We start from the raw sequence: 22,307 nt of genomic DNA, 5'->3' as shown, positions 1-22,307 counted from the left end.
GTTTTTTTTTTTTTAAATAGAGGGCTTTTGGGGTCTAATAAACTGGGTTATTTTGGCGGGGGGTTAGGAACTTCTTATGTTCGACTATAAATACCATCTGTATGAATGGCAGGATTCATACCGATGGTCTTTGCTGTGGTTTTGCTTAGCTTTTTCTTAATTGTCTAAATTAATGGAGGGTGGAGCTTGTCACTAAAAAGCGGGTTAGTAACCATTTAAAACCCAGCTTGGCTTTGGCTGCTCTTTGATAACAGCTTGTCTTTATTCACATGCTTCATATGAAGGAATCCGTGCGTGTTTGGAGGAAGCGAGGTGTGCTTAGGAGCCTTCCTTGCGTCCTCCTAGAGATACAGGCACGGTGCGTCTTCTCAGGGGGTTGAATTTGCCTTTTTGTCAGGGGTGAGGAGAGGGAAAGGAGGGGAAGCAGCTGCCAGAGAACTGTAGAGTACCTAGGCTAGGCTGCAGCTTGCTGGAAGGGATGCAAGGGGAAACATGGTTCTAAGAAGTGCTTATTTAGGTGTCTCTTCATTACCAGTTCTGCAGAAGTGAAATGCTCCCTTTGTGTTGTGGGGATTCAGGCACTGGCTGAGATGAACCGGTGGAGAGAAGTTCTGTCTTGGGTCCTACAGTATTACCATGTCCCGGAACATCTGCCTCCAAAAGTTCTGGAGCTGTGGTGAGTGTCTGTCTGTGGCTGTCAGATACACAGGGCTTGTGTAAGTGAGATTTAATAGCAGGCCAGACATGAATATTGCGTGATATTTTCACTTTGCGTGGCTTGAGGATGAAAGTGGATCCTGGGACAGGCCTGCTCTCCACCTGTGCATGCTGGAGCGTGCTGCATGCCAGCAGATTGCTTCACAGTGATGAAGTGCAAAAGAGGGCGATGCTGAGAAAGTAACATCAGTGGCTGCATCTGTTGTCCACCTCAGAAGTCTCTCTGTGTTGCAAATGTAGACCCTGATACACGCCTTCACGGTAGCTGCTTGTGGGTAGTAATTGTCAATGATCTTGACTTTTAAAAAAACTTAAGAGTTTTCTAATATTTCTTTTTTCTATTCCAGTATTCTGTTATACAGCAAAGTGAGAGAGCCCCAGGTGATGCTGGAGGTTGGCAGTAGCTGGCTGAGAGACCAAACCAATAAGAGCCTCCCCGAATACAGTTCACTGCTGGAGCTCTATCTGTTGCATGTGTTGCTTCCGCTTGGCCGGTTTGAAGAGGCAGAAGAGCTTGTACGTGGCTGTGATGTTTTTGACAGCGAGCAGCAGCTAGCATTTCTTGGGACCATTTGTGAAAGCCGATGTCAGTGGACTCAACAGGAAGAGATGCGCTTGGTTGCTGAAGAGCAGCAAGATGCAGCAACAGAAACTGTTTTGGGTAGGCTTTCCCTCTCTTGTTTGTGTTCTGCTTCTTTTTTTAATTTTGCAAGTTAGTAGGTTCCTTACTAACAAAGGGTAGCAAGTATTAACTGCATACTAAGAATATTGTCATGACAAACCAGCCACGAGGAAGTCCTGTTGTGTAGTGCAGAAGGAAATGGAAGACTTAGTGATCCATTTGCTGACAATTACAAAGCATATTTAGTCTTTGCTGATGTCAAGAGATGAGAATTATTTTCCAGGTTCAAAAGCACTTCAGAATAAATGTTTTGTTTTGGTTTTTTTTTAAAAAAGGTACAAAAGGGAAACTAAAAGTACCTAGCAATCCTTCAAGGGTATATTTTGTTGGCTCTGTGTACTCTCTGTTTCATCTCCATTTACAGTCGAGCCCATGTAGAACAAGGCATGTCTGGCATTTAAAGTACTGCTTCTCCTCCAGAACTGCAAATCACTTGACATTATCTCCCAGGAGAGAAACCAGCACTACTGTGGTTTCTCTGTTCCCTATTACAAAAAAAACCCGAAAACCAAACAGTCCAACTCGCATGCAGTCAAACTAGAAACAGTTGTACTTTAGTATCTTAGTTTCTTATTATCTGTATCTATGTGAAAATTTTTTTCATTTTACTTTTCCTTAACAGCCTTTCTGTTCTTGTAGGTGCTCTGTCTCAAAAGCTCTTGACCATGTTGACATTGCTACGTAGAGCACTGAGGTCCATGTCAAGCCACTTCTATTTACTTCCTTACAAAAAGATGCTCTTGGCTACTTTTCTGCTGTACCTGGTGGTGGTGAGATTAGACCCAGGTACAGTATTAATGGAATTTAAAAAATAGGAAATCTTATGGTCACAGGGAAGAAAATAGTTGTTTTTAATAGATTTGGTCCGTGTAATTGTCTTGTCTTTGGGAGACACAAAAATGGGGTGACTAGGAACTTACTGTTAGGCTTGTTTCTAATGTTTCCAGTTGCAATCCATGTAGAAAGATGTAGCTCTACAAAAGCCAGTTTTCTGAAAACAGTTATTCTGTCCTCAGCTCTTTCCAACAGGCAAGGTACAGACTGAGAGAGGCAGGCTGAGCTGTCCTAGACTCAGCCTCTGCCTCAGTCAACTTGAGGTGCTACAAGGTGAATGTCTCCTGCAAGAGTGAATGCCTGACAGGCTGCCCTGTCAGGAAAGCAGAGAGTTGCCCAGGGCAGCAATGTAGTCATACATTTGATCTGCTTATGCTGGAGTTTCACTAGCGATGGCTGATGCTGTTGCGGAAGAATGGGCTGGTCCCATGATGTAGAGGTGGCAGCTGGGGCATGGAGGGGATGGGATGGGTGTTTCCCTTCTGCTGGGTGGCAGATGCTCCATAGCTGTTCTGCAAATAGTCCATTGGAAGATACTGAAGGCGGCTTGCTAGGGATGGGAGCAGCGCCCTGGGTGAAGGCCCAAGTAGTGAACCAAACAGAAGGAAGTAAGACAACTAGGTTTCAATTAACTCTAGTTGGGATTAGTTCTTTCTTACTGTGTTCAGTGTATCTTAGTTTCACCTTTTATAATGAAAGGCTCTTTTGCTTTTTGTTTTGTTCTGCAGCTTCTCCCACATCACTGCCATGCATTTACAAACTGGTCCAGCTCTCCCGACAGGCTTGGGCAGCTGTATTTTCTCCAATCCATAGGCCTCCAATTCAAGACTAAGTGTCTTCTGTCACAGAATGCATTTTTTCTCTGCTGCTGTAAAAGTGTCAGCTTGTCTTGAGGATGTTATCGGGCTCTTCAAGGACTGTTGAAATCCGTGTCCTAATTGAGATGACCACCTGTGAATTCCTGTGTGGCAATACCTTTGTTTTTCGGACAGGGAATGGTGGTGTATGAATTTTGAAACCACGCCAAGTATTCCTGACATTTTGCTTGGCTCTACAGCACTGTTCTGTCCAATACCAGTGTAAAGCTACCCCTTCCATCATCTACAGCTGAATAAGAATCCTCCTTTTAAAACACTTTGCTTTGGATGTAGCTCTTGAGTGAGGGTTGTGTAGCCAGTTATGAACTGTGGAAGAAAGTTTCATCCTTGCAAATGCTGTTCTCTGAACAAGTGAAATAATGTTCCTGGAGGCATGACTGTAAAAGGCAAGAGAGTACCAGTAATTAGGGGAATATTCTGTTTTGCCTGAAGACGTCTGAAAAGCCCAGTTCCTGCAGCATGGGATTTAGGACAAGTGTGTGGAAGAAAAACACTGGACAAAGTGAAGCCTATTGCATTTTGAAGGCCATGGTTTCTGTTGTGACTGATGCCTCCTTATATAGGCGCTCTTGATTTTAGTCATATTTAAGCCAGAAGGCCAAAATGGCGGGCTACAGAGACTATTGTGCTGCACCTACTCTTCTTAAATGCAAGTTACAGCATTTCATGCTTGCCTAATGCATAGTAATTCTTAGGAACACGTGGTGGTGGTAAGGAAATAGACTTATTTTTTTAACTATATTCTACGTTATTGTCTAGTTGAACAACTGAGGTTGTTGCGTTGTTTTACTCTTTCTTTTTTTTTTTTATGTAGATGTCAAAGAGTCTCTGTATGTCTAGAATTGCCCCCCCCGCCCCCAGTATCTAAAGTCTTGGGTTACATGGGAGCCATTTAGCGATGCTCTATCATTCAGAACAGAAGTGCATTAATAGGTAGAAAGAGATATTTCTCCGAGATCCCATCACCTTCCCCAGATCTGTGGCAAGGAAACTATTATCTTTGCAGAAGACCTGTCACCAGACTGACTCCATTTCCAACCACTTGGGGCAGAAATTGGAGGTTTGGGGTAGAACATTCATTTCTTCTCCATCCATCCACCTATCATTGATCGACGAAGAGTAAATTCCAAAGGAGAGAGCACTGACCTACTTAAATATTGCTTTCACTGGAGCGAACTGGAGAGGACAAGTTAAAGGCAAGGAGCCTTTGTGGCAAACTAGTAGCCACCATCTCAGCATCCGTGCCAAAAGGATGCAGGCTGACTGACATCAGCCTAAACTACAAAATGTTGAATAAAACAGCCTTTTTGAAGGGCAGATTTATCCCCCACACCAAACCTGTGAAAATTAGCCATTACAGATACTGGTGTGGTGTCTTACAACAGTAGTCCCCCTCAGGTTGTTCCTTTGTCTCTAGCAATAGCCGTATACTGAGGTGGTGGCTATTTCTGTTTTCTTCCCATGGATAGCAGCCTGTTGGTGCCTTCAAACTGTGTGTGATCTGTTGCTTTGCTATCTACCAGGACACTGAAAACAGTCTGCATCTTCACTGCTAAAAATAGTTCTGTGTCTATTTCTTCTTGAACTATCTCAATAGAGAAATACTGCAATATTAGTGTCAGATGAAGTGGGGCCGGTCATTCATGAATGCAGTAATGACCTTGCCTAGTTGTCTCAAGAGGAAAAACCAAAACAATCCCATATCCCTCCCCAAAGTTTTTGTCTCTGCTAGGACTTTACACCAGGATAAGTAGTACATAATGCTTCACCATATTAGAAAGTTATTTCTTACATACTTTGTGCACATAGGGAGGAGCTGCTCTTAATATTGCTAAATGGTTCCTGTAATCCGACTGTAAGTGTAGTTACAACTCTGCAAGCAACAATTGATGGGAAACCAGCTAGAATAAAACAGAAGCTCTGCTGAGTTGAGCTCTTTCAAGAAATGACTAGGTTGTGTCTACTGGCTCCCTACTTTGCAAGGCCTGACTTTTAAGTCCTTTGTAAGCCAGTTAATCAAATAGCAAACTTCAGTCTAAAGGCAGGCCAAATTCTCACCAAACTGGCTGTTTAGGTAACAACCAATTTTTGCTCTAGTTTTCTATTAACATTTTTAGTTAGATGGCAGAGATGCGGTTTTGGAGGTTGGGACCAGTGGGCAGAGCAGGCCATACATTATGGTTAGAATGCTGTTAAATGTCATAGCTACTCGTTTACCAGGACTTGAATATTCAACTTGATTTTAAGTGTAGGTTGGTAACCTTCACTTCTTTTGAGTACTACTGATTTTACATTTGTATAGTATTTAATTCCTTATGAGAGGGCAAAAAGGCAGAAATAAGCTATTGGGGTTTTTTTGCAATACTGCAATATTTAATTTTCACAATAAAGTGAATACTGATTTACCTCTTTGTAGAGTTGCTTATTTATACTGTGATTAAGTATATGAAAAGTTTTGTGTTTAATGTGTTGATACTCTACAGTTTTCAAATAATTAATTTCTGGAAATGTTTCACTACATGTCCTCATTGTATAGGTGTATTTGAATTAAGTAGAGGACTTGCTCAGTGTGAATCTGAGATTGAATCAACTGATCATGTTGGTAGGGTGTAAGTCTGCATTTTCATAGGAGTTCAGAGACTGGTAATCACTTTCTGTGAAAGATCCAGCATTTTTTTTTTTTTTTTTAAATATGTAAGTGTCTCTGTGTACCTTGGGATGGCCAAGACCAGTACTACCAAGAATAAAGTACCTGGTATTTATCTTTAGCTGTGTATTTCTCTGCACGTTCATTATATCATGGAGGGAAAAGACATAGCCATGGGGATCCTGCTGTTTCAGCCTTGTCAGAGACAATGTGTGTGTGTGTGTATATGTGTATATGAACTTTCTGCTAGTAACTCCAGATATAAGAGCAAATTATAGTTCTGCTTTTTTTGTTTTGCTGTGTTGTTGCTAGATATGAAAAACTTGTATTGGCCCACGTTGTAGGCAGCTGAAAGGCTGAGGAATGGTTGTCTATAATCAGATGAACAGAGGTCACAAAGATAAGGAATGGCTGGCAGAAAGACAAGATTTGGTGCCTTAGCACCAGGAGACAAGAAGATAATCCCGTGTACCTTGTCTATAGATGATCAAAGAGTCAGTCAAGTGGAATTCCTTGTAAGTCCAACCTGTTCCCCAATTCATTTCAATCAGTGGAATGTAGGCAAGTTAACTCCGTGTCCACCATTGATCTACAGTAGTCTTTGTCAGGAAGATGCCATTTAAAAGTGAACCCGCCTTTTGAAAGTGTAAATGAAAACATTCTGAAATGGTTAATAATATTTTAAATGAATTATCAGTAGCATATTCACGAGTTGTTAGAATTCTAAGGAAGTGTCCTGTGAAGACGCTCTGTATGTGTTAAAATTCTGGTTACTAATACCAGTTGTAATTTTTTTTTTTTTTTTACCAAGGTTTAGCTTGGAGAATTAACTGGGAAGACACTGCTTAAGAACAGACTTTAGGGCTGGGTCCTGTACATGGGTGAAAGCAGGCTGCTGGTGTAACAGGTGAGTGGGTGGAATGGGACGGTTGCCTGGGAGAGATTATGACCTCTCCTGCCTACGCTGTGATGCTGCGGGGCCCCTGCCAGCAAGGTGCGGGTGCCCTGCCACCTCGCACCAGGTTGCTTATACAACACTAGAAACATCAGTAACCAAAGCTGCTGCCACCAGTCAAGAAGGGAAGCACACAGGAGAAACCATGGTAAGAAAAGATTCAGAATATTTTATGTTGGCCTTCTGCTTCCCCCTACTCTGGTCAAGATCTGAGGGAAGGTAGGAAGGTTCAAGTGACTTTTTTTGCTTCATTTTGGCAGCAACAAATGTTGCTTACAGTGTACAAACGAACTATTGTATTAGCTTCTTGGTAAATAAATTTAAAGTCCAATATGTACAGCTACATTTGTGTTAATAAATTTATTATAAGGGAATTCATATGCAGAAAAAGAAGGATGGGGTTGGAACTTATTTTTCGTTTTTGGGTAGAACCTACTCTGGATCTATGTTGAATACAGTATATTCAACCCTGTATTAATGGCCTTTTCCTACTAGCTTGTGAGTATTAAAACTAAGAGCAAAGAAATGTGGACATTTCCCTAGATACTCTGTTAGACTGGATGGGAATCATCTGCTAAAAGATTTGTATTCAAATAGACCATGTCCAACAAGAGTGTTTTTCAGAGAACCCTTTAAATTCACAATAATTGGGAGCCTGCATAGCAATCTACGGAAGGAGACGTGCTTCTTTTTGTTTTAGACTATGATACATTTTGTGTTTCAGATTTCTGCTATTAAGCAATATGCATGACACAGTAATAAACACTTTAGAAACTGGTTATTGACTGAACAGCCATGATTACAGAAGTGTATGTATGATTTAGTTAGTCTAGCATGTCAAGGATACCGAGTCCTCTTGAGTATCAAGTTTACTCTTCACATGTTACATTAAATTAAACATACCCAGAGAATGGGCCGAAACAATCAGTGGTTGAAATTAATTAAGGTACTAAAGGCATTTTAATTCTTGTTCCTTTAATTTCTACAAAGCTGTTTTCCACCTGTAAAACACCCATGTTCAACAGAAGATTGAGAGATCCCCTTTTATTTATCTATATATCAATAAGACAGCATAGCTGTGTCTTGTCCTGGATAACTGGACTTGGCTCATATTCCTTAGCGAGGACCTACTGTTGTTTACTTTGTGTACCTATACACATTTTTCTATCTGTGTGGGCTTATGTGCACTTGCACATAGATCCCGCGTACTGTACACCATGTGTAGGCATGGCTGTAAATCTCTAGCTGTTGCGATTGTTTGTTCCTACACACAGCAAAATACTTTTCTTCCTATTTGTAAATAAATGTCAGAATATTTTCCGTTAATTCCAGTCTTGTGGAAAATTTTGTAATCATTGGTTGATTTGGGGTTTCAGGTAAGATCAGCTTATAGACTCTTAGGATATTCACTGGTTCTTCTCACCATTTCCCTTGTCCTCCCCTTTCAGCGTGAGTGCATCTCTGTTCACATTGGCCAAGCCGGAGTTCAAATCGGCAATGCATGTTGGGAACTCTTCTGTCTGGAGCACGGCATTCAGCCAAATGGCACCTTCATCGACCAACCCAGCAATGATGACTCTTTTGCCACATTCTTCAGAGAGACAAGCTCTAGAAAATATGTGCCCCAGGCTATTATGGTGGACTTGGAACAAACTGTAATAGGTCAGTATAGGTCTAATCTTGGAAAATAGAAATGAATTAACTCTTCTGGATGCCAAAGTTCAGATCACTGAATAGCAGGACAATTCCCTTACCATTAGGGATGATCCCAATATGCGGGCAAAACATACAGATTTTAAGTTTTTAATACCAGGTCTTACTAAAAGCTCTGTTGTTCTCAATGAAAAGATGAAAACTGGACTGCACTCTTGTCACCGATGTTCTACTAATAATTAATAAAATCAAAATTTTACTATTATTTAAACCACCACTGGTTGTGAGTACAGTTTAGCATGCTTAAAGAGATTCCTTTCTTGTCTTTTTTTGTGGTATTATTTTTCCTTTACTAACTGATGGAAAATGCTTTCCTCATGTTCAGATGTAGTAAAGGAGCATGAAGAATGAGACAACAGAAGTGTCCTGACATTTTCAGGGGAAACCACTATTTTACTCTTGCAAATCTCCTCTTTTTTTCCAGTAATACCCCTGAAGGTTCTGATGGATCTTCATCTGATCAGTATATAGAGCTGAAATTTTATTTGATAAATGAATCCATTTGTATAACATAGCAACTCACACTTGGAGTTTTTCCAAAACGGAGAACATCTCAGATGATACTCCTCACCTCTGTACTTTGTTTTTCAACATACAGATCTTCCATACCATTTTCTGCCAACATAAAATGCTCCATTTGTTTTACAAACATTATCAGCCTTGGTGAGTTATCTCTTCCAAGCCTATGATTTTTCTCTCTTGTTCAGATGAAGTGCGGACTGGCACCTACCGGCAGCTTTTCCATCCAGAACAGCTGATCACTGGAAAGGAAGATGCAGCAAATAATTATGCACGTGGCCACTACTCTATTGGCAAAGACAAAATTGACATGACATTAGATCGTATCCGCAAGCTGGTATGCACTATTACATCAGAAGCAAGACCTTAGGCGAGTGGGAGGGAAAATAATCACCATATACATTTTATTTTTATGGTGGCTCTCATTCTGCTTTTACTATTGTCATTGGCTCAGAACAGAGAAATGCAGGTTCTGGATGTCCCATCTTAGTTTTCATATGAATGGAAGACTTAAATGGAAACCCTCAAATATTTCTATAGCATTATTATTTTAAGAGTAAAAATCAATATTGCTCTATTGATAGTCTAGCCTGAGACTTACAGGGGAAAAGAGACTGAGAATTTTCTGGGAAAACTGCTGACTTTTGTGCTGTGCACTGGGTGGGGGTGTTGCTGACTCTATTTGAGGGTGTAATTTAAAGATATGTTCACTTATTCTTTCACTTTTCCTGTTGGCTTTCAGGCTGATGCCTGTTCCGGGCTGCAAGGATTCCTGATCTTCCACAGCTTTGGTGGAGGTACCGGCTCTGGCTTTACTTCCTTACTGATGGAACGCCTCTCCATGGATTATGGAAAGAAGTCCAAACTGGAGTTTGCCATCTACCCAGCCCCTCAGGTCTCCACTGCTGTGGTGGAGCCCTACAATTCCATCCTGACGACGCACACCACCCTGGAGCACTCGGACTGTGCCTTCATGGTGGATAATGAGGCCATCTATGATATCTGCCGCCGAAACCTGGGCATTGAGCGCCCCACTTACACTAATCTGCACCGCCTCATCGCTGAGCCCAACAACCAGATGGTGAAGTGTGACCCAAGGCATGGGAAGTACATGGCCTGCTGCATGCTCTACCGTGGCGACGTAGTTCCCAAAGACATCAACATAGCAATTGCTGCCATCAAGACCAAGAGAACTATCCAGTTTGTTGACTGGTGTCCAACAGGCTTCAAGGTGAGTATGGCTGCCATGAGTTTCTCTTTCATGTTTAAAGGGCAAGTTCAGTCTAGTGGAAAACTTGTATTTAAAGCTTTAGATCTTGCACATTTCTCACTTCTGAGAGGAGGAAACCTAAGAAAGATGTGTGTGTACAAAATGTGCCCTTTCTCCTTTGGACAACCCATTGATGCAGACTCCTAAATATTTATGTAAGTGGAAGCATATGCAGTATTTCTATATTCAGTAACAGGAGAATGTCAACCCTATAAGACTTCAAGTTTAAAGAAATTTTGTAAGAAAGATCAGGCTAAGGCGTATACTCTGAAGACACTGAGACACTTGAGAGTACACTTCATGAGATTTAGAAAACCAAACCAACCAAACAAAAAACCCCACCAAAGTTATCATAATTCATTGCTGGCAAGTTAAATGTTTCTACATCTCTGCAAAGAGATGTTTTTCTTCATTGTCCCCAACTTTTACATGCATACTGAAATATTTTTATACGTTTTTCTTCATTTGGAGTCCCGTTCTTGTTGGTCTCCATATTTTTTTTTTTTTCCTTGAGTGAGGGTTAGGAATTGACATGCACACAAAAAGGTAGCTTGAATGACATTAGACTTAACACTGATGTGATTTGGGCTTTTCCCTACCTCTTTTCCTCCCTTTTCAGTGCTTTTACAATTTTCTTAACCTGTTTATTATCTATTTTTTTCCCTTTTCTCATAACTCTTTTTATTCCTCCATCCTTTCTATTGTTATTTGCAGGTTGGGATCAACTATCAGCCTCCTACAATTACACCAGGAGGAGACCTAGCCCAGGTTGAGAGAGCAGTCTGCATGCTGAGCAACACCACGGCCATTGCAGATGCCTGGGCAAGGCTCGATCACAAGTTTGATCTGATGTATGCCAAGAGAGCTTTTGTGCATTGGTATGTTAGTGAAGGCATGGAGGAAGAAGAATTCACAGAGGCCCGAGAAGACCTGTCTGCTCTGGAGAAGGACTACGAAGAAGTGGGAACTGACTCATTTGAAGAAGAAAATGAGGGAGAGGAACCTTAAAATTCCTCTGTAAGATTGTCTCCATGTCTCTTTTTTTCATGTGGCTGCATTTCTGCTTGTCTCACACACACCAAGTCCATTGCTGTCTCAGTAGACCATAAACAAGATGAGTTTTCCACTATGAGATCACAAGTCAGTAAATGCAGGATATGTGACCAGCTAATAATTAGTTACTTTACCTCAGAGGGTGACAGGGTTCTTATTTTTTGCTGATATATCTGAAAGGATCTGTCATCTATACTGTCATTTATTCAATACACACATACAGTCGTGTAACTGTAATATTATTTGAGGAACTTGTGCTTCAAAATGTCCCACATAATTGCTACAGACACTATGAAAGGAGAAGTTACTTACAGTGCTCAGTCTTTATTTTGTACTAATTCAAAACACAGTGATGTTTGTAAAGCTGTTGGTGAGTACTCTGTTGGTGCCAAGAACATACAGCTTGTCCTAGTACCCTTGCTTCTACAAAATCCACAGTGCAGGGTGGCTAGAAGGTGTGATTTCGCCAGCTGCCATGAGTCAGGGCACAATTTAGGTACTCTTAGCTTCAGCAGAAGTTTAGAGCACACTATGCTTGTGCAGCAACTGTGTAACAATCATAACTGGATTGCTCTGGGGGCACAAGTATGCTGACAGTTGTGTTGTAACTGCTAAATGAACATCATCTATGACTTATTTTAATGCTGGATTTACTATAGATCTTTCATAGATTTCTTTTTTAAAAAAAATCACATTTTTACTGAAACATACTCATGGTATACATCCCCAGGCAGACTACAGAAATGCATTATGTTTTGCCCAAACTCTTGAGGAGCATTGTCCCCTTTCCAGTACATCTGTTTTTATTAGGTTCACTAAAAGATCATAAAGAAAAGCAGGCACATCCAGAAACATCGCTGATGTAGATGGTCTTTTTATCTGCAAAATGAATGGCTGGTCTTTATATTAGAAACTCCAGTTCTGAACTTGCTATACTAAAGGAGGTAATTCTGCAAGTCCAGATCTAATTCTATAATTTTTAACATATATAGAGGAATTCCATATATGATAATTCTTACCAAAAAGGAAATAACTCTCTTGAAACTGTATCCCAACATGTAATTAATTTTTCTTTATTTAAAAGTAATTTTAAAAATACATAGCACAGTTCTCTGTTTCCGGGGTAATGCCTGAAAGACAGTATTTGATCAATATAGCAGTTTTATGTAGGTACTGAAATACTAGCCTTTGGGATTTCAGAAATACCTGAAATGAGATGATGTCAATTCTGCCAGTAGGTGGCAACAGAATTTCAGAATGTAGCTCTACAGGGGCCACAGGGAAGCATTTTTATCTTCATTCACCTAACATAGGAAGGTATCATAACGTGTTGGAGATGCAAAGACTTCCACACACGAAATTAAAAGCAAAAGGGTTTTCTTTATGATCACTAAAGAACATCTTAGGAGTGCACTGTTTTGTAAGATGGCACATTACTGTTCTAAAATAGTCCACGATTCTGCCACTGCTGGTGGGTCACTTAATAACCAACCAATCTGTAGGGAGTGATGTACATCTCGTAGAGGAGATGAAGTTAAATGTCCTTCATTTGCCTGTTTGAATATTTTGGTCTTTAGTCAGAACAGAACTGATAGATCCCAGGACTTGGTGGTTCTCTTGGCCTAAGATCTGGTGGGCAGTACTTCTAAGCTCTAGATTATTCAAAAATGCTATTTTCAGAAATGTGTCTATTTTTAAATAGAGAAAGAGGGTTTAGGTTTTGTATGGCCACCTTAAGGATTTTTTAAAAATCCTTCCAAGAGGCTGATTTTGATAGTATCATAAACAAGTGGAGATAATAACACACAACTCCTCTGCTCTGTTGGGTTGCTCTGGAGGGCACCTGTGGCACAGCATCCAGTCCATGTGCACATGAGAAGCTCTCCGGGCGTGTCCAGACCATCCCAGTTGCATGCAGGCTGTGCATCACCCCGAGGAGCATGGGCTGTTCCCAGGCCCTCCGGCAGTACCAGCAAAGCCACTCCACTCCAGCACTCATGCCAAATTCATTTATTTGCACACCTTAGGACTCCATGGCGGAGCTTTTTATAATCAGCCCTATTTAGCTCTTGTCAGCGTCTACCAGTGTTGCAAGGTAAAAGCTGAAGTAGGCAGGCCTCGACCAGGCCGCTGTCAACCCTCCCCTTGCAGGGCATGTCTCAAGCCTGTTCCATGCAGGACAGAGACGTTGAGTGACTGCCCCTGCAAGCTCACCATCTGCCCGTGCAGGCTGAATGCCAGTGTTGAGCAAGGTTATTTTCTTTCCAAGAATCCCAGCCCAGGCTGTATCTGCCTCATGTCTCTATGGAGTAGAGTCTAGAGGCCGACTCTGGAGTCAACAAAACTCACCGGTACCAGAGAGCACAGTCCAACACAGTGCTTTCAGGTTACCTTCTAAATCTAGGCTGAGGGTTTTCTGCCTAAGCACCTGTAACACAGATGGACAGAGCAACATAAGGAAACCTCATGAAAAAGTTTGGCCAGGTCTTCCTTAGGGCTTTTACGTCCGTGTCTGGCCATCACCCCAGACCAGCACATATAGAATCATGGAAACATAGAATGTTTTGGGTTGGAAGGGACCTTTAGAGGTCATCTAGTCCAACCCCCCTGCAGTGAGCAGGGACACCGCTAACTAGATCAGGTTGCTCAGAGCCCCGTCCAACCTGGTCTTGAATGTTTCCAGGGGTGGGGCCTCCACTACCTCTCTGGGCAACCCGTTCCAGTGTTTCACCACCTTCATTGTAAAGAATTTCTTCCTTGTATCTAAACCTACCCTGTTTTAGTATAAAACCATTACCCTTTGTCCTGTCACAGCTGGCCCTACTAAAAAGATTTTCCCCATGCTTCCAGCACTTCAGTTCATGGGCTATCTCAAGGCAGAGCAGGTCAAACACTGTCTTTGGTGTAAAGTAGGTCTTCAAAGGCTGCCACCTTCGCTATGTGCCTGTGAGAAAGGTAAAATCAGTAACCTGGGTCATCCCTAGGCTCTTCAAGCTCAGTTGATTCTAGAGAGAAGGGACATATCCATTGCACTCCCATCAGCCAGGGACACTGCTCAAGACTCCGTCACTCCCTGTTCCCTGGAAGTTTTTGACTGGTGAGACATGACCCAGACTCTGTTCAGTGTGGCACCGTAACATTGGTGAGTCTATGGGTCCTGGGACAGTTGAGTTTGAGTGGGGTGGAGAGAGGAGTGATTAACTCCCAGAGGTGCTCTCACTGCCTATTTCAGAAGAGAGGAGGAGGGGCAATGGAAGAGCAGAGAAAATGCAGCAATGGACTAAGTCACAAATAATTTAGTAATTCACAGAGCTCTTTCAGGTTTTGGGGCTGCTAGATCTGACATGTTGACTCAAAAGAGTGCCTAAGAGGATTTGGGTGGTGGACGGCTCGAAGTATTTGCTGTGAGACTTTTTCCTGAGGTGATTCTCTATGCAGAGCTCCACATCTGGTGGAGCCATGAGCTTTAACATTTCAAATTGTCCATAACACCAGAGCTTGGCTGGAATGTTACCAGTTCCACTGGAAGAACACTAGAAAACCTATTCCTGAGCCTCAAAGCAATGATCTCATGGTTTGCTGGAGAAACATGGGACTTAGATAGCTTAAACAAAGCAGCAGACAGAAATGATCATGGGAATTCTTCTTCTGTGAAGAATAGTGTTAGCTTTTCCTAGCCAACATCAAAGAGTAACTATTTGCAGGTTTATGTAAAGATCAGCAAAATGAAGACTATGCCAAAGTAAATGTGAGTTTATAAAAAATGGTATGAACTACTTCACATTGTTAAAATGTAGGCATTAGTTCAAGGAGAAGATCCTTAGATGCTGGTTGCCAATAGTGGCAGAACAATCTATTAATATACTCAATATATATTAATATACTCATGTCAAAGTAGAGTAACCTAAAATAGGAATTGTATATTTAAATTTCTACACATTAAACATAATCATAAACAGTGTAGTTCTAAAGTCTGGGGATACATAATACTCAGATTCAAGCATTTAAGTGTGTCTTCCTCTTTGTTACCTAGGAGTTGCAAACACGAAGATTTCTCCATGAGAGAAGCTGCTGCTTTCCAATGCTGAGCTAATGCAGAAGGAGCAAACAATAAAATGGTGGAGGCAACTGCTCTAATTTGGTGTGAGAACATTTGTGTGATGCCTTCAGGTATCTCTTGCAATAAGCACTGCAATAAGAATCAGATTTCTTTCTGTGTTTGGACAGACGAGTTAGTTAGACTCTGTACTGAATATTGCCCCATACTGCCGACAGCCCAGATGACTGTACACAGAAAGAGAAGCAACAGAAGTAAATTGAAAACATTAATAGAGAGGCAGCTGGAGTAAGGACAGAAAGAAGTCAGGCCAGCATTTAAGAGCCCTGGTAGAGCACATTTCAGAATGGTAATTACATTTACTTTCCAATTCTCTGGTTTTGGTATGTCTTCTATCCTCCTCCTTTTCATTCATTTGCTTTCTCATGCCCTCTTGGTCTTCTGTATTGGAATTTAGGAGTGATTTTCGTCTACACATGTATGCACTGGCAGGACAGGGAATTGGGATGGTACGTGTCTTGTAGGTGATACACATGGATAATACTCAGGTGTTAGAAAGTATAGTGTGCGGCGTGTTACATGGCCACACTCAGATTTAATAAGCACACCAGACCAGGCGGGACTAAATTTGAAATCTGGGATATATGTGAGCCCTGCCTGTCTGGATGATTTTGCACAGGCGGGTGGCGGGGAGGGCAGGAGGCCACGGTGCAGCCGGCAGAACCACCGCATCTCTGAGCTCTTCCCCACTGCCCTGTGACACTGAAGCTCAGCAGCAGGTGCCGGGTGCTGAGCCCGGGCTGCCTCCCGCCCTGCAGCCCAGAGCCGGGCTCCTGCGAAGCCCTGCCACCACTGAGCCGAAAGGGAAGGAAACGCCACTGGAGACACCATGGTAAGGAGGGGGGACGTGGGAACACCAGTCATATGGGGAGCACGGGGACTGTGGGCGAGGGGAGGCAGGGGGATCTGACGTTGTTATCAGCGGTTTGCGACACAAACCCCTGATCTCACGCACCGATTACCACATGAGAGGATGGGAACGGAGTGTCAGAAAATCTCACTGGAGCTGTAAGGCATGGTGAACCAAAGCTGTCTTCAAAGGGTCTCTTAATTAGTGGCATTACGCTGAGTCTTAGCTTTTTAGTAGTCTCTGTTGTGACTGTATTTTCTCAACACAGGTTCATTTTCATAAGAGATAATAATTATTTTTGGAAACTAAAGGAAAAAGTTACTTACCTTTGTGTCTGTTTTAAATTAATTTAGCCCCAGTGGCTGTACTGTTCATAGCTATATACAGTGTATACATGTGTATTTCTGGAGCTCATGAATGTTTTCGTATGTGTATGCATTTAAGTAAGTAAAAAAGGCCCTTCATTTTTAAGATTTGGGGCTTTATTATAAATTTGTAGAAATCTCTCAAAACCTCTTAGAAAGGGAAAAATCCATTTCACCTTGTACCCCAATTTATGTCTAGCACTGAGTCTTATTTTGGTGCTGAGAACTATGTCATTTTCTGCCAGTACAGCTGCAGGTCCAAAATGAGAGCACTCATTATTGCAGGCAAGATACACAATTCCCCAGGCTCCCCATGCCTTAAGGCAGACCTAGGGTAGCAAGTATGTTTTGGGAATAGCTTGGAATATCTGGAAGACTAAAGTCTGCCTTTGTACAGTAAATACTTAAGTCAGGTAGTATTCTGATTTTTTAATAGAATCAAAGCTGTCCCAGGTTTAGTTTCACAAAGGACCTGGCCCTTTCTACTGTCTCTTGGTAAATAAAAGGTCAGGTCTGCAGTTTGTAAGCAAGGTCCTGGTACATTAGTGACGAGATATGAAACATGAGTTTGGAGTAAGCTCCAAATTTAAATACCACGTAGAGATCAGTTTACTCTGCCTGTGACTCTGAAGAAGGCCCACACTCTTCCCTATGAAAAGTATGATACGTATTTTAAAACTGTTTACCATGCAAAATTTAAATCTCCTTGTTATTGCCTTCTCTCCTCATCAGAATATTTCCAAATTACTCCTGAGGTAGGAGAAGATGGGAGTTGAAGGCAGGAGTCACAGCAAGAGGCCTGGCTCAAAAGACAGGCTTGAGATACTGCGTCAAACAAGCATAGCTGAAAGATCAGTTTAAAAGGAAAGGAACCAGTTCTGTAGTCTTCAACTGTAGTCCTATACTAAGCTTTACAATATTAACTTTCTAAGGCAACATTCACTAGTTCCATCTGTGAAAAAACAGACCCATTCCTCTACTGATCTGAGGAACAGAGTGAAGCAGCTCTTTAGGTTCCAAGTATTGCTTGACGTGTAATTGTAGTTTTGCTCTAAAAGATAATCTTTTAAAGAGTCACCTGTCCTCACTGCTGTGTTTAAAAGGAAAAAGCTTTTTTTTTTTTTTCTTGCTGCCAGGCTTACAGATTCACACTGGGATTTAAAAGACAACCAGGAGCCTGTCCTGTACAAAATCATCATTAACTGTATTCTCTAAGCCTAAATATTCCTTCAGTGTCTCCTGAGTAATCCTCCAGATTGCAACTCCGTGGCAACATATCATCACTCAAACAACTCGGACGATACTTTTGCACAACTCAACTGAGAAAAGCAGGGCTGTGCAAGTACACTTGAAAGCATGTTACACACAGTGCTGCGTATGCATTCGCAGAGTCAGCAACTTACAAATGAGTACTGAATAGAAATAATATATGTCATTGAATGAAGTATTTAAATTGGCTTTCCATACTCATTTGAACTGAGGATGACTAACTGGGGCAGTGGTGACTGCTACAATTCCACTTGCTTCTGAAAAAATATCTTTAGCTGCGCTTCTAGAATGTAAACATATGTCAATGGTGAAGAAAACACTGCTCCAGAGATGCTGCTGTTCAAACATTCTGCCTAAGGATTTAGTTTTTGGGGCAGATGCGTTTCACTCGCAGGTCACAGGATGATTTTGCAGGGCAAGAAGTTAGAGAATGCAAAAAAAAAAAAGATTAAGTGGCCAAATCTGATATTAAGTAATTGTATATCTCTAAATGAGATATTACAAAATAAAAATGAGCAAGGACCATTCTCTGGCCTTGGCGCCAGGTGGCATGGCCTGCTTCATGCTTAGAGCTAGGCAGTGGTTAGTGAGCTGCTCACTGAAAACCATTCTTGAAAATGAGTTGCATTCTGGATGGTGCCCCAGCATTGCCTGGAAAAGTATGAACTGGCATAAGCCAAAACTGTGCCAGAGCATGTGCTAATTATCAATCAGCACAGGTGATCACAGGCCAGTGTTCAGTACTATGACCTGACCTTTTCTTACTCCCTAGTATAGACAGGGTGAAAGAGATCACAGAGATGGAGCCCAGAAGACTGTAATTACAATTGCTCCAAAGCAGAAACTCAGGCTGAAAAACTCCATGTGTCTGAAACCACTCTCTCCTTACAGAACTGCCTTTCGCTACAGCTAGTGTAACCATCCAGACTGACTCAGAAGTATCTGCTTTATAATTCTATTTCTGAACTTAGGAAATCCAGCACCAGGTCTCTCATACTCCTGTATTGCAAGTGTAAAGGATTTTGGAGCAATTGGCAGCTGCCTATTTTAGCCTGGTGTTACGTACATTGCTTTCTTTCCATTGAAGTCCCTGGCTACCCCAGGAACTATGCTCAAAATTATGCAAATAAACACTCTATATTGCAGTGATACTGCCTGTATATGCAGTGGACCTGCAATGTAAAATTCATAGCTGCTCAGGAGCTTGAAGGAACATTTGTTTCAACCAGCAGAATCTGAAATAATTTCCTGAGGTGAATATTGCTTAAAGCAGTTCTTCCAAGTTTCCACTCTAGCCTGCTATCAGAGGGTAAAAGGATCAAAAGACATCGCCTGTCTTGGGTTACATAAGATTGAAGGGTACCAGATGGCTGTGTCAGGTTCCAGCCAGGAATAAAAATAAACTAACTTGGGATGGGATCCTCAGCAGAGCCAATCTGCCAGAGGAAAGGTGGGTTTTGTGTAACCGAAATTGGGTTTTTTCCTGCCTGTGTTCATGTACCCTTGTATTACAGCAGAAAGACCTCAAAGATTTTTTAAAGAACTGTCCCAGTATCTGGTGTGTATATGTACAGTCTCATTGTGGTCATGGGCTTGAACAACCAAATGAAATGCTGACAGTGACAATTCACCTTTTTTTTTTTTAAAAAACAATGCACTGGGAAAAAGTAACCATTAGGAATAAGGAGGAGTAATGTGCAGTGGTTTTTCTGACCCTGACTCTGTTCTCTCCCCTTAGCGTGAGTGCATCTCTATTCATGTTGGCCAGGCTGGAGTTCAGATAGGAAACGCATGCTGGGAACTCTTCTGCCTGGAGCATGGCATTCAGCCAGACGGCACCTTCAAGGATCTGCACGATAAACTCGACTACGATGACTCTTTTACCACGTTTTTCAACGAAACAGTCACTGGGAAGCGTGTGCCACGCGCTGTAATGGTGGACTTGGAACCAACTGTAGTAGGTCAGTATAGAAATAAACCTGGAAAATGGAGAAGAGCTTACTCTTCCTAATATCATCATGGTGTCCACCAGTCTCCACCAGTACAAAGCAGCACACCCTTTGTGTCTTGGTCTACCACCTGATAGCATAAAATTAATTTTCTTGTGACACAGAATGCTAGATTCTGTCAAGACTCAATGAATCTCCATAGGTGTTACAAACACAGGTGCAGCAGGATCCTCAGCAGTTGAGTATCTAGTACACATGGTTTGTATGACTTCTCTTTGCACAAACATTTAACTTTTGGTTTTGTTTATTGTGACATTTTTGCCATTCGAATTCTGCTTTTCTCTGATTTGGATCCAAAGTGGGAGCCTGACAGTTTCCCTCCAGGAATACAAGGATTTATAAAACTTGGGGCACCTGGGGGAACCTGATTTTCTTCACATTTTTTCTGTTGACTTGTCTTCTTGTGGGTAAAGGCTGTACAACTGCCAAGTTCTAGAGAAGATAAGAAATTCTGTGGCTGGATACAAGTTATGCCACAAATCAACAGAATGCAACAATTTAAAAATGCATAGGAAACAGTTTTCCCTTCTCTGTCAGCATCTGATGTTTGTGGTCAAGACCTCCAGTGACTGAAAGCTTGCATCAATGGCAACAGCAACCAGAACTTGTTGGCACAGGAGCACAGCCATGCACCTTCTCACAATTTCTCTTTCTTGCTCAGATGAAGTGCGGGCTGGCACCTTCCGGGAACTTTTTCATCCAGAACAGCTGATCACTGGAAAGGAAGATGCAGCTAATAACTATGCCCGTGGCCACTACACCATTGGCAAAGAAAGCATTGATATGGTGCTTGATCGTGTCCGTAAGCTGGTAAGTCCCAGTAGTTTTGAAACAGCAGTTTGGATTCTGCAGAAGAAAGAAGTGTAGAACAGGTAGCTTGTTGACTACAGATGAGACCAACAGTTCAGAAAAGAGACTGCAAGACATACAGAGGCATCATTACCAGTCCAAGAGAGAGAAGCCCAGCTTCCTACCTGTATGCCTTCAGATCGTCTTAAAAAGTGGTTCTGAATATGTAATTCTTCATTATTAGCACAACTCTGGGGCACCAATACTGATATAGAAGGGCAGATTACGTAGTTCTACATTGCTGGTTTCAGCTAGACTAACTAAAAGAAGTGTGAAGTTGAGAGAGAGAAGCTCCACAGGTAAGAGTCCGATCTTTATGTCTTAAGTTGAGCCAGTGAAGGAAGCAAAGGATAGGATTACCACAAGCCCTTTCTCAAGAAAACCTGACGTGAAAGCTATGCTGTATATTGCTGATTACTGCTATTACCTTCAGCTCAGAGTAAGCTCGTGTAGTAGATAAAGTCTTTTCATTCTTCTTCAGCCCCAATTCTTCCATTTTCTCTTTTGTTTTCTAGACTGATGCCTGTTCCGGTCTGCAAGGATTCCTGATCTTCCACAGCTTTGGTGGGGGTACCGGCTCTGGCTTTACTTCCTTACTGATGGAACGCCTCTCTGTGGATTATGGAAAGAAGTCCAAACTGGAGTTTGCCATCTACCCAGCCCCTCAGGTCTCCACTGCTGTGGTGGAGCCCTACAATTCCATCCTGACGACGCACACCACCCTGGAGCACTCGGACTGTGCCTTCATGGTGGATAATGAGGCCATCTATGATATCTGCCGCCGAAACCTGACCTACGCCCCCATCATCTCCTCTGACAGAGCGTATCACGAGCAGCTCTCGGTGGCTGAAATCACCAGCTCCTGCTTTGAGCCCAACAACCAGATGGTGAAGTGTGACCCAAGGCATGGGAAGTACATGGCCTGCTGCATGCTCTACCGTGGCGACGTAGTTCCCAAAGACATCAACATAGCAATTGCTGCCATCAAGACCAAGAGAACTATCCAGTTTGTTGACTGGTGTCCAACAGGCTTCAAGGTGAGTATGACTGCCATGAGCTTCTCTTTCATGTTTAAAGGGCAAGTTCAGTCTAGTGGAAAACTTGTATTTAAAGCTTTAGATCTTGCGCATTTCTCACTTCTGAGAGGAGGAAACCTAAGAAAGATGTGTGTGTATAAAATGTGCCCTTTCTCCTTTGGACAACCCATTGATGCAGACTCCTAAATATTTATGTAAGTGGAAATCTGAAGTGTATTTGTGTTAAAATCTAAAGAAGTATTAATTTCAGACCTGAATTTTGAAAAAGCCAGTGAGTGTTCCCTCTGAAGCGTCATCTAAAACTAACGAAATACCAAAGCCAACACAACTAATAAAGGAAATGCTGATATTAGGGAACCTGTCAGTTAGCACCCTCACCCAGAAATATTACACAACTTCTCTCCACTGGCTACATAGCAGTGTTGAGAAATATAATTTCAATAATACTACAGACATTAGCAGTGGAAAAACATCTGTCATACAAATGATCCGGGGGCTGGAGCACCTGTCCTATGAGGACAGGCTGAGACAGGTGGGGGTGTT

The 22,307-nt window shown here is 42.0% G+C and overlaps 3 protein-coding genes across 5 annotated transcripts in view; all 3 read left to right on the top strand.

Annotated features, from left to right (window-relative positions):
- The first annotated feature begins 300 nt into the window (after positions 1–300).
- Positions 301–5,601, top strand: PEX26 (peroxisomal biogenesis factor 26). The gene is made up of 5 exons (XM_035903366.1): positions 301–358; positions 536–676; positions 1,065–1,378; positions 2,039–2,185; positions 2,962–5,601. Exons 2-5 carry the CDS (start codon positions 591–593, stop codon positions 3,063–3,065), a joined length of 651 nt encoding a protein of 216 aa, XP_035759259.1. The 5' UTR covers positions 301–358; positions 536–590; the 3' UTR covers positions 3,066–5,601.
- Positions 5,602–8,161: 2,560 nt separating this feature from the next.
- LOC104134393 (tubulin alpha-8 chain) lies at positions 8,162–19,632 on the top strand. 2 transcript variants are annotated; one of them, XM_035903365.1, is made up of 5 exons: positions 8,162–8,375; positions 9,134–9,282; positions 9,688–10,176; positions 10,930–11,232; positions 15,302–15,390. In XM_035903365.1, the coding sequence occupies exons 1-4, from the start codon at positions 8,348–8,350 to the stop codon at positions 11,221–11,223; spliced, it is 960 nt and encodes a 319-aa protein (XP_035759258.1). In that variant the 5' UTR covers positions 8,162–8,347; the 3' UTR covers positions 11,224–11,232; positions 15,302–15,390. The 2 variants fall into 2 exon arrangements, with proteins under 2 accessions (XP_035759258.1, XP_035759257.1); XM_035903364.1 differs by lacking the exon at positions 15,302–15,390 and adding an exon at positions 19,608–19,632 and having other exon boundaries at positions 8,249–8,375.
- The window catches only part of LOC104134378 (tubulin alpha-8 chain), a 7,620-nt gene continuing 912 nt past the window's right edge, over positions 15,600–22,307 (top strand). The window contains exons 1-4 of one of the 2 annotated variants that reach the window (XM_035903362.1): positions 15,600–15,674; positions 19,608–19,830; positions 20,540–20,688; positions 21,243–21,764. In XM_035903362.1, the coding sequence (XP_035759255.1) occupies positions 15,672–15,674; positions 19,608–19,830; positions 20,540–20,688; positions 21,243–21,764 (897 nt within the window). In that variant the 5' untranslated portion in view covers positions 15,600–15,671. Of the gene's footprint in view, positions 15,675–16,150; positions 16,218–19,607; positions 19,831–20,539; positions 20,689–21,242; positions 21,765–22,307 lie in introns of those variants that run through there. The other variant, XM_009647911.2, reaches the window with a different exon arrangement.

This window comes from Egretta garzetta, unplaced genomic scaffold (assembly GCF_000687185.1).
Source record: "Egretta garzetta isolate BGI_Z169 unplaced genomic scaffold, ASM68718v1 scaffold511, whole genome shotgun sequence".
Lineage (NCBI taxonomy): Eukaryota > Metazoa > Chordata > Aves > Pelecaniformes > Ardeidae > Egretta > Egretta garzetta.
Note: the sequence above shows the minus strand (reverse complement) of the source record. Positions and strands in the feature narration are given on the sequence as shown.

Coding starts and splice junctions, on each gene's coding strand:
- LOC104134393 (XM_035903364.1), top strand. CDS start 8,348: ATGGTGGACTTGGAACAAACTGTAATAG. Junction 8,376..9,133: donor CTTGGAACAAACTGTAATAG/GTCAGTATAGGT, acceptor TCTCTTGTTCAG/ATGAAGTGCGGACTGGCACC. Junction 10,177..10,929: donor GGTGTCCAACAGGCTTCAAG/GTGAGTATGGCT, acceptor TGTTATTTGCAG/GTTGGGATCAACTATCAGCC.
- PEX26 (XM_035903366.1), top strand. CDS start 591: ATGAACCGGTGGAGAGAAGTTCTGTCTTGGGTCCTACAGTATTACCAT. Junction 1,379..2,038: donor AGCAACAGAAACTGTTTTGG/GTAGGCTTTCCC, acceptor CTGTTCTTGTAG/GTGCTCTGTCTCAAAAGCTC. Junction 2,186..2,961: donor GGTGGTGAGATTAGACCCAG/GTACAGTATTAA, acceptor TTTGTTCTGCAG/CTTCTCCCACATCACTGCCA.